We start from the raw sequence: 11,791 nt of genomic DNA on the forward strand, positions 1-11,791 counted from the left end.
CGTGGAATAATACATTTTGTTTTAAGTCATTACAAACCATTGTCAGTATGTTTATATTTGTATTTAAACAAACCTGTAATTCACAAAATGTTTATATATTTTATTTTATAGTCGCCATTTTTGTTCTTTATTAAACAGGCAATGAGATCGTCAAAAGCAGAAGGCTCCTAGAAAAATTCGTGGTCCATCGGAATGACGTTTCTGCAGGGCTTTTAAATCAGCTGATTTTATAATGTCAAAATAAGAGATGAATGAGTTGTCAACAGGCGACTAATGTCAACTGGCATTTTATGATATTTTCATCGGATGCTGGTGTTATGAATTATATTGGTACGTGATGTTTGGGAAGATACATTTCTGCTAGCTAAATTAGTTACATCTCCGGCCTGCTTTGTTGCAATACCATACACAGCTAACGTCATGCTAGCATAGCTAGCTAGTTTGTTAAAGAACGTTAGCTAGCTAGATTGCGAAAAATAAGTTTGTTATCCACACATGTTTTATTTGTGCATCAATGTCTTTAATCTCAGATAATTTGAATTCGATAACATGCCGCTTGTGGTTACTGTAACTATCTCAATGTGTTAACTTGTTTAACTAGCTAAGTTAGCTGACTTTGTGATGATAAGGCAAAGCATGATGCTGTGTTGTTTTTGTTTACCTGTGGCTAGCTTCATAGCCGTGTGATATTGCTATGCTTATACAACTTTTCAGCAATGGTAAAAACGATTACAGTTTGTTATTTACAAGTTGTTGACCGAATCATACGTCTAGCTAGCTAGCTGTGGTGGACATGCCATGAAGAAATGGAAAGCTAGCCAGAATAAGTAACTGGTCACTAATGGTGGTTGATGACCTGCTCGCTTTCGTCTTTTAGGTGTGGACTGCTTCCTGATCTTTCCCCTCACAGCTATATAGATTGCCTGCCATCATGGACAAGATTCTAGAGGCCCTGGTCAGCTCCTCTCACTCAGTCCCAGTGAAGAAGGCCATCGTGAAGAAGGTAGTCGAAGCCGCAGAGAAAGAGGTCACGGCGGAGCAATGTCAGGCCCTGTACACTCTCACCACTCGCCTCATCTTCTTGGGCGAAGACGCCTTCCAGAAACAGGTGGGCTTCCAGGTACTGGAGGCCTATGCCCGCTACCACCGTGCTGATTTTGAGCTCTTCTTCAGCAAAGACTTTGTTCTGGGCCTGTTACAGCAGGGCTACGGCCCCCTGGACCGCAAGGACCCGGCCGTGGTCGACTACATCCATGGCTGCCTGCGGCTGCTGATCAGCTGCCCCTCGGTGCTGGATATCTTCTCCATCATCCAGACAGAAATCCTAAGGATGGTGTGCGAACGGCCCGAGCCAGCCCTGTGCGCCCGTCTTGCCACCATGCTCTCAGACTTCGTACAGTGCATCCCCCGGGAGAAGGCTGCCATTTTGTTCTGCCAGCAGTTGGTGAGGACCATTGGGTACTTCCACTGTCCGGCCAGCCAGGAGCAGGAGCTGAGGGAGTACGTGGACCAGGTGACCAAGGTCAGCACGTTGCTACAGAACATCTGGAAGGCGGAGCCGGTCACACTGCTGCCATCTCTGCAGGAGGTGTTCGCTATAATCTCCTCCACTGGTGAGACTGAGGGAGGGTGCACCACACACAGTCACAGATGAGCACACACGCACAGATTGCACTGTATGTGTCTATGCATCAATGCCCCATACAAGTTGGGGTGGCAGGTAGCCTAGTGGTTAGTGTTGGGCCAGTAACCGGAAGGTTGCTACATCGAATCCCCGAACTGACAAGGTAAAAATCTGTCGTCCTGCCCCTGAACAAGGCAGTTAACACACTGTTCCCAGGTAGGCTGTCATTGTAAATAAGAATTTGCTTATAACTGACTTGCCTAGTTAAATTAAGTTTTATAAATCATTTGAACAAAATAAGCAGTTTCAAATACAATAGCAATTTTTACTGTACAGAAGTAAAGTACACTATAGTATTTTCTAATGCAGTCACTAATTTGACCTCCATCTTCACCCACCTATGGAAAAACTAGGAATGTCAGGCTTGTTAGCACATGCTTGAGACTTGGAACGGTAACTTCTTTGTCATTTTAATGATCCAGGGTGGTGGAGAGTTCATGCACCGCTCAATATCAGACTTGAATTGGGTCACTTGGTTAGGGTAGAGGTTGTAAACAACACATTTGAATACAATTGGGACATATTTCATAAGCTGTGACCCCCCCCCCAAAAAAACATCAGTCAATTATACTCAAGTTTTTTTGTGTTCTGCACAGACCCCTCCTTCGACCCCTCCATTGCCCTAGCCAGCCTGGTCCAGCACATACCTCTCCAGATGATCACAGTTCTCATCAAGAGCCTTACCACCGACCAGAACGTCAAAGACACCAGCATGACTCAAGCACTCTGCAGGTCACTGGGTGCCTTTACTGTGTTTTTTCATTAGCTAAACTGAATAAATGAATCCGTTGTATTTGCGGTGTGTATACTAGATGGGATGTAGTGATTTAATAGAGCTTTTCTGCCCTTCACAGAGCTCGTCCTTATACTGTTCTCTCCATCTCTTTCCTTCCTCAGGATGATTGACTGGTTGTCCTGGCCTCTAGCCCACCATGTGGAGATGTGGGTCATTGCCCTGCTCAAGGGACTGGCTGCGGTGCAGAAGTTCACCATCCTCATAGATGTCACCCTGCTTAAGATTGAACTGGTGGGTAGTGTACTGACCACTATTACCTCAGCAGGGAGTGTCAATGCACCAATGAGCTAAGATGGTAGTTACACATGGTAATAGCAAAGACAGTACTCTATATGAAGATGGGCAGAAATTGCTTCTCCAATAGAAACCCCCGATCACACTGTAGGTGACGCCATGGCGACGTTGGCTAGCTAAGCCCATGCGCAGAAACCCGTCATCGGGTCGAACGGTCATCTAGCGCTGAACTGTGCAGGCCGTCAAATCAAAGGCACTCCTTCCATATAAAGTAGTATTCGACGAAAATTAAAACGTGTCAGTTTGTCACTTTCACGAGGTTGGAGTAATAACATGTTCAACTACTGAAGACATTGGCTGGAATCTAGGCTGTAGCTTTAGATTTTGAGACAAGCCACAACTAAGGAACAATTTTTCACTTCTCTCATTGACGTATCAAACCCCAAACCCCGGCCTGATCTGTTTCGCAAGCGTTCCCAGAAGTCTTACGATGTTGCGCCTCTGGGTTTAGAAACTCTGTGGTGATAGTTATAGATGCTACAAGAGTAACTTCAGTTACAACTGATGAATAGATGATCACATGAACGAAAATGAGTTCCTGTAGTTTGGTCATTATGGTGTCTAGCTATATCACTTCTGAATTGTGTTTTTCTGTGTCAGTGTGTATACAATACATATGCTGTATGTTATATCTTTGTGTGTAGGTGTTCAACCGTCTGTGGTACCCCATCGTGCGACAGGGGGCCCTAGTGGTTCTATCCCATATGCTGCTGAGTTTCCAACACTCTCCCGAGGCCTTCCACTTGGTAAGAAACACACAATACAACTCGTTCTATTGTGCACCGCATGTCTTTCCCTCCCTCATTCCCCCCATTTAGCTGAAATACCTTCAGGCTCCATTAAACTCCATTTCCCAGAAGCACTCTCCTCTCAGCAGGGCTCTTCCGCTAATGAGGTGTAAAGTGTTTAAAGCACCATGATGGTCCTTTAGTTGACTGGCGGTGGTTTCATCTGCCATGATTGTCAATTCATTTTAAAAGGTTGATTACATTTAAGTCAGTGTGACCCCCACCCCAATGACAGAAAGGGAGGCTTAATGTAGCATGTGAAGGTTGATGTTTTTACCAGTCACTACATCAGTGTGTTTAGTGCTGTTCTACTGCTATATGCAGTGCCTAGTTTCCTCCACTGCACCTTTCCACCTTGTAACACATTAGAACAGATGTGATGTGCATATGACCAAGAACATCATGTCTATCAGCACTGACTTAGCTGATGAGGATAAATTGACGTACCACGACTGTGATACGTTGGTTGTCTCACCTAGCGATCTTAGGATGAATGCGCTAACTGTACGTCTGCTAAATGACTTTAATGTAAATGTTTGTCTACAATACGTTCAATGTGTGTTCCCCAGGTCGTGCCACACATAGTGGACCTGGTTCAGAGTCTGAAGAGGGACGGCCTGCCCACCAGTGAGGCTTTCCTGCTGCACTTCACAGAGCTCGTCCACTGTATGATGTACCAGTACTCTGGCTTCCCTGACCTCTACGACGACATCCTGGAGGCCATCAAAGTAAGACACCTTGACAACGAGTGATCACTCGAGTGGTGCCCTTGGGGGGGGTTTACGTTATTTATGTGACCAACTGTAGTGTTTGTGGCGTCGTGAATAATGTCGTCATTATTGAAGGATAGACCTTTAAAGTTCGGACAGTGTACAATACTATGCAGCTCATGTATAGTAAACGGGGTGTATGGAGTGTCTGAAAGCTGTCTCCCTCCCCTCTAGGAGCTACCTGGGCCCGGGGAGGAGAAGATCAAGCTGGTTCTGAACCAAAGTGCCTGGACGTCCCAGTCCAACTCGTTTGCCTCAGGCCTGCTGAGGCTGCCGGGCAAGTCTGAGACGGGCAAGACTGGCCTCGTCAACCTGGGAAACACCTGCTACATGAACAGTATCATACAGACACTCTTCTCAGCCACAGAGTGAGTAGTGGATTTAGTACACGTGGTTAACAAAGCTGTCTATATACATTCTCACTTGAATCCCCTCACGATAGAATGATATAATGCTGTAATATTTATGTAGGACGTTCTTATGAAATGCTCTGCACGAACCCTTCTATGGTCCTGTCCCAGTTTCAGGAGGCGTGTCTTATCGTTACATCTGAATGATGCCACTGCCAACACACTGATGAAGAAACTGCAGCTCCTCTTCACCTTCCTCTCACACACCCAGGTTTGTCTCCCGCTGCTGTTAGTGGCCATCGGGTTTTTCAATGGAAATGACTATGGCTCCATCCCTGACGTTTCACTTGGTGTGTGTATTCGGTGAGTGGTCGTTCAGTTTGTGTGTGTCTCTCCTGCAGAGGGCAGCGTACGCCCCCAGAGTCTTCTTTGAGGCGTCTCGGCCCCCCTGGTTCAATGCAGGTTCCCAGCAGGACTGTTCTGAGTACCTCCGCTTCCTCCTGGACAGGTAGGTACACCATCTAGTAGCCTGCTGGAGCAACCTACAGCTCCTTCCTCCTGGACAGGTAGGTACACCATCTAGTAGACTGCTGGAGCACCCTACAACTCCTTCCTCCTGGACAGGTAGGTACACCATCTAGTAGACTGCTGGAGCACCCTACAGCTCCTTCCTCCTGGACAGGTAGGTACACCATCTAGTAGACTGCTGGAGCACCCTACAGCTCCTTCCTCCTGGACAGGTAGGTACACCATCTAGTAGACTGCTGGAGCACCCTACAGCTCCTTCCTCCTGGACAGGTAGGTACACCATCTAGTAGACTGCTGGAGCACCCTACAGCTCCTTCCTCCTGGACAGGTAGGTACACCATCTAGTAGACTGCTGGAGCACCCTACAGCTCCTTCCTCCTGGACAGGTAGGTACACCATCTAGTAGACTGCTGGAGCACCCTACAGCTCCTTCCTCCTGGACAGGTAGGTACACCATCTAGTAGACTGCTGGAGCACCCTACAGCTCCTTCCTCCTGGACAGGTAGGTACACCATCTAGTAGACTGCTGGAGCACCCTACAGCTCCTTCCTCCTGGACAGGTAGGTACACCATCTAGTAGACTGCTGGAGCACCCTATAGCTCCTTCCTCCTGGACAGGTAGGTACACCATCTAGTAGACTGCTGGAGCACCCTACAGCTCCTTCCTCCTGGACAGGTAGGTACACCATCTAGTAGACTGCTGGAGCACCCTACAACTCCTAAAACCTGTATGACTCCAGGTACAGATGGAAAGAATGTATGTATAAATCTAGTGTTTTGAGAGAAGATTTTAAGAAGTTAAAGAATTCATGTTCACTCGAATGGGTGTTATTGAAAAGGACAGCTCCATTTATTATGCTGTTACATTCATTTGCATGTTGAACTTTCTCTTGTCTCCTCGTGTTCTGTTGCCAAGGTTACACGAAGAGGAGAAAACCATCCAGGTTCTCATGTCAGCCAAGTCAAATGTCTCCCCTGGCAACGGACCGAGCGACGACACCGGGGGTGAAACCTCTGCGGAGGGTGCCGGAGTGTCACCCGTGGCCCCTGTGGAGGGGAAGTCCGAGGGGAATGACGAGAGGACGCTGATTGAGAGGATGTTTGGAGGCAGGCTGAGCACGGGTATCCGCTGTATGACATGCAACAGTGTCTCGGAGAAAGAAGAACCTTTCACTGACCTATCCCTGGCCTTCTGTCCCTCCACCACCTCCAGCCCTCTTCAGACCGAGGGCCCCTCAGAGGAACCCCGGGGCCCCTGCCAGGGGGCTGTCAACGGGGGCAGTGAGGCTCCCGAAGTAGGCCCTTCTCCCAAACCCGCCACGGCCTCCACCACCGGTGTCCATTTTGTTCCAGGGTCCAGCGAGCCACCGCTGTCTGTTCCTGACCTGGTGGACTACTTCCTGGCGCCAGAGATCCTGGACAAGGAGAACGCCTACTTCTGCCAGAAGTGTGGCTCGCTGCAGCGGGCGGAACGGGGGATGAGGGTGGTGGCGGCGCCCGAGTACCTCATCCTCACGCTGCTGAGGTTCTCCTACGACGCAAAGTGCCACGTGCGCCGCAAGATCCTGGACAACGTCACCATCCCGCCGCTCATGAGACTGCCCGTGCACGCCCCTCCACCCAAACACTCTTCGTCCTCTTCCTCGCCACCATCCTCTCCACTCCAAGTGGACTCACCCGAGAGCAGCGAAAACCTGGCCAAGAAACTGAAGCCGTCGCAGAGAGAGGAGGAGGAGGAGACTGGGCTAGAGGGCGACAACGGGATGGCAGGAGGAGAAAGTGAGGTAGGGGTGTGGCCGGCGGCCCAGTTCGTTCCTTACGTCCTCAGCTCTGTAGTGATGCATTCTGGGATGTCGTCGGAGAGCGGCCATTACTACTCCTACGGCCGCAACCTCAACGGGGCCGACGGAGCCCAACACCATCTAGCCAATCCCCTCGCCCTGGGGGAGGAGCCTGGGAACGGGCAGACTGAGCCCATCGCACTCACTTGCTCCGGGGTGACTCATCCCAAACAGGAAGTGGAGGTGGTGTGCGGAGGCCAGGCGGCCGGGGATTGGCTGCTGTTCAACGACAGCAGGGTGACGTTCACTTCGTTGGGGTCGGTTCAGAACGTAACCAACCGTTTCCCCAAGGACACGGCCTATGTGCTGATCTACCGGAAACAGGACGTTACCGGGGGGCAGAACAGTACCGGGGGAGTGACGACCAACGGCATGAGACTGGGCTCTGAACCTCCGCTGCAGAAAGAACTGATGGACGCCGTCACCAAGGACAACAAGCTCTTTTTACAGGTGAGAGAAGGGGGTGTGAGGAGTTACAGTATAGTGAATGAGGCGTTTTCTGTTTGCTCGTGTTTATCCAAGTGCTCTACTCACTTTCATTTACAGTATGTTCATTTTTGGTTTGAAACCTTAAAAAGGATTTGGTCTCTTTAGTTATCAGTGCTTTTAAAAAAAAAAATTAATCGAATTAACTCTTAAATTGGTGACGTGTAAGCAGCCTCTTCCATTGGCTTTACAAGTAGGACAAGCCTCACCTTTGACACCCAGCCTCTTAACCACTAGAGGGCAACAACCCATATTATAATAATCTACTTTCATCTCTCTCCCCATGACCAGTTTTAGATAACAGGGTAGCAGAAGGGTGAAAATCCGATTCACTCAAACCAATTATCACTATATAAAAAGCCCTCCAGTCCCACCCTGTGTCGGATCCTGTCATTTGTCACTAAATACAGGCCAAGGAGGGGTGACGCAGCCATTAGCATAACCGTTTAGTGTGATCCTGACCTAAATGATGCATCAGGCTATGCTAATGTATTGGCCCAGGGAAGTGGACTGTGTTCACTTATGATCACGCTAGCCTCCAATAACCTTCCTCTAATTGCTTGATTAGCATGGGATGCTGAGGTGCATGCGTATTTACATTTTAGTCATTTAGCAGACGCTCTTCTCCTGAGCAACTTACAATTAATGCATTCATCTTAAGATGGCTAGGTGAGACAACATATCATAATCGTATCAGTACATTTTCCCTCAACAAAGTAGTTATCAGCAGGGGTGCAACTTTCACTGGGGAAGGGGGGACATGCCCCCCCCCACACACACACATACACACACACACATAAATGCAATTTCAGAATGTTTGTCCCCCCCCCCCCCCCAGTTTTATCATTGGAATGTGATACAAAACAAGGCAACAGTGTGCTTTAGGACCATGCGGACGCCTCTGAGTGGTCGGTAGGCTGTTTGGCGTGTTTATCTGACTGGATACATAAAAAAAAAAAATTGTGTCCCCCCACTTCTAAAACCAAAGTTGCGCCCTTGGTTATCAGCAAAGTCCGTGATGGTGGGGAAAAATAAATATTAAAAAAAATAAAAAATGTTGTGGGGATGGCATCAGTATGTCAGACACGTTTCCATATTCTTCAGGGTATTTCTGGTAATGTCATGCTTTGCTCTTCTCCGTTGGACTTGTTTTCGGAATTTGTCCTTTCAACTTGTGCCCATGTTCAAAATTTAACAGGACCCTGTTTTCCATGTATCCATTGACAGGAGTAAAGTAGTTCTGTAAAGCTTTGATCAAAACATGTTGCAAGTATTCAGAAAGCCAACCATACACATGTTACACATTTCCTTTGTGCTTTCAAGTTGCAATTAGTCAAGTGAAATTTTATGAGTCGTTAATCTCTCAAAAAAATAAGACTTCAACCACACATTTGCAGAAACCACTAGAGGACAGCAGAGCTGCATTTTCTTGCTCAGACAGACTACCCAAACTCCTGGGTCATACTCATTAGGACAGGCAACATTTAAAAAAGTTCTGCAATGGAAAATTAAACTCCAGGTAGTCCCTGCCTGTTTCTGTGTTCTTCCATTTTGTCCCTAATGAACGACCCTCTGAACAGTGTTTAATGGTCCCGAACTCCTTTGTCCAATAGGAACAGGAGCTGAACGCGCGGACCCGAGCTCTCCAGGCGGCCTCTGCCTCCTGCTCGTTCAGGCCCAACGGACCAGACGACAACGAACCCCCGGGCAGCTGTGGTCCCTCGGGGGGAGGAGGAGGAGGTGGGGGGTTCAACACTGTCAACAGACTGGTCTTCTGATGGAGGAGGGACTGGGAAGAGTGAGAAACAAGTAAATATAACACTGAAAGACCACTGGACTCTATATGAGAGACATGCACAGAGAAGTCTGGTTGGCTACTCATCCAGTGGATGGTGAAGCACATGACCGTAGAGAGAGCGCTGAAGATCTTGGAGGGAGCACTTGAATACAATGCATAATGTACACGCCCACATGGACTTAAATCCAACACTGGACTCAACCTTACAGTGAGGGTCTTACCTCTCATGTCTGCCTCTGTTGTTTTATTATCATCCATAACTCACAACTTTCTGCCTCGGGACAAGCTAGACCTCATAACCTTTTCTGGTTTGCATGCATTTCTCTTTATTTTTTTTCAAGCGGTGGGTTTGATTTTTGATAAGGAGATTCATTGACGTGTACTTGTCATAAGACATTTTCATATGCAATAAAATTTACAGATATGGGTGCGAAAGTATATTCAATAAACATGGAATGATTAACTAATGCCATGAATACTGTATACAAAAAGTATAAGATACGATTAATCTTTTAATACAAAATTTGTGTCATTTGCGTGAGAACAATTGCATGCTGAACGTTTGACAATGTTCTTAAGGTGGGGTTATGGTTACTAACATTGACTCATATAATTAAGTTATTCATTCAGGGATACTTTTTTGTTGCAGATTTTGTGCCTTTTAGTTAGATACTATTAAACCAGATTTTACAAGCAGAATTTGACTGGAAAGACACAAACCTCAGCCTTGCTGTACAGTGTTTTAAAGTAATGTACAATACATGATTTTTTTCCCCCCCCCAATATTAAAGATTAATTGCTGAAAGGGTCTTGTTTGTGTCTTCCTGCTCTGTCCACCTCGCGCTACCCACAAGCCCCCCCTGGTGAGTTTATTATTTTATTTTTTTACACACTCTTTTGCTTACATTTCACATTCTTCCACAATTGTCATTTAGATGCTCTTGTATTGTTGGCTTCTCTGAACACACTGCGGTAGCTAGCTATCGGCCGTGTGAATGCATGGCTGTGTTCAGCTTCATGTGTTGTCAGTGGCCAGTCTGCCCACACATAATCAATGCCTCCTCCCTTTTGTCTTATTCAACATTATAATATCGTAGGTTGGGGTTGCTATGTGTATTGTTTTTCTTTTCATGGCATTCCTCCGCTGTAGCCATACTAAACATTTACATGTACTGGCTATGGTTCTTAGGTTTCCAATTGGCCACTTGATGTTTGAGTGAATGTTAAGTCTGGTTTTGAGGCACTGTTAATGATTGAATGTCCAGACATTTACCTTTGGGTGGTGTTCCTATTTAATGAAGTCTGTTGCTGTGATACAGATGAACGGCATGCTAAGTTACAGTGGCGGTAACATTTCCTCTGCCAGTGTGGATGTGATTTCATCAGATAACTTAGAGGGGTTGGGTTAAATGCGGAAGACATGTTTCAAGTTGAATGCATTCAGTCGTGCAGCTAACTATGTATCCCCTTTCCCTTCCGTAGATCAAAGACCGAGCAGAGTGGCTTTGAAGCTGTAGCCAAGACCACCTGCTTCAGGTGTGGTGCGTTTATCACTGCTGTGGCGTCTCAAGGTCTTTCATGCACAGTACCGGCATTCGGTCAATTACCGGTGCTCTTCTATGCCCATAGGTGAATATGTTTGAGTAAGACTGAAGGACTGTCCAGGAAGAAGGAAATAAATCCATCCTCCTTGACAATCTCGTATAATACCATGGGTCGTGTTCATTAGGCACCAAATGGAGGAAAACGTTCTGAAACGGGGAAGTACTATCTGAACATGTCCGTTAACAAAAAAAACGCACATTTTTGTTTTACGTTGCACAACATTTTGAAATGTTTTGTTACGGTGTGCCCTAATGAACATGACCCAGTAGAGAGATTATAGGAGTAACAGAAGGGAGAGTTCAAGGTGATGTCAGACACCTTCCATGGGAAAGCCTCATCATTCAACTTACCAGCCAGGATAGGTGTCCTTACCCAGTGGAAACTGACCCAAAACCTCTTAGACGGGGCCGACATGTTATAGAACCCTTACCCTCTCCAAAAGGAGATCGAGAAGCATCTTTATGTAATGGGTCTTAAAACAGTAGTCAGACTTGCAATAGTGGCACTACATGAATAGAAAATGGGAGAGAATGGTATGCAACGGTTGACCCTATCAGCACACTTGCTGTTGCTAATGGCATAGCCAATATGTGTAATGTAGCAATGCAAGCTTGTGGTTTGCAAATGGGGCATTTCTGTGCTATTCGGTATCCCTGCCATTAGGTTTACAACACACTGTAGTAGTAGCACTGTAATCGCCTCAAAAAGCATTTGGGAAAAATCAATGGCACTCAATTATTAATTGACTGATCCATTTGCGTTTCACTTCTACAGTTTTGTAAGGACACATCAAAAGTTTTATTGAGCAATGGCATTCACTGTAAGTTATACAACTCAGTGTTGTATGATAT

The 11,791-nt window shown here is 46.7% G+C and overlaps 1 protein-coding gene across 1 annotated transcript; it reads left to right on the plus strand.

The window, feature by feature from the left end:
* The first annotated feature begins 68 nt into the window (after nucleotides 1-68).
* LOC106610239 (ubiquitin carboxyl-terminal hydrolase 38) lies at nucleotides 69-10,140 on the plus strand. The gene is made up of 11 exons (XM_045722769.2): nucleotides 69-330; nucleotides 878-1,613; nucleotides 2,281-2,416; nucleotides 2,582-2,711; nucleotides 3,419-3,520; nucleotides 4,132-4,290; nucleotides 4,507-4,700; nucleotides 4,854-4,953; nucleotides 5,084-5,190; nucleotides 6,127-7,501; nucleotides 9,151-10,140. Exons 2-11 carry the CDS (start codon nucleotides 932-934, stop codon nucleotides 9,313-9,315), a joined length of 3,150 nt encoding a protein of 1,049 aa, XP_045578725.1. The 5' UTR covers nucleotides 69-330; nucleotides 878-931; the 3' UTR covers nucleotides 9,316-10,140.
* Nucleotides 10,141-11,791: the final 1,651 nt, after the last annotated feature.

Source organism: Salmo salar, chromosome 08, assembly GCF_965601325.2.
Source record: "Salmo salar chromosome 08, fSalSal1, whole genome shotgun sequence".
NCBI classification, from domain to species: Eukaryota; Metazoa; Chordata; class Actinopteri; order Salmoniformes; family Salmonidae; genus Salmo; species Salmo salar.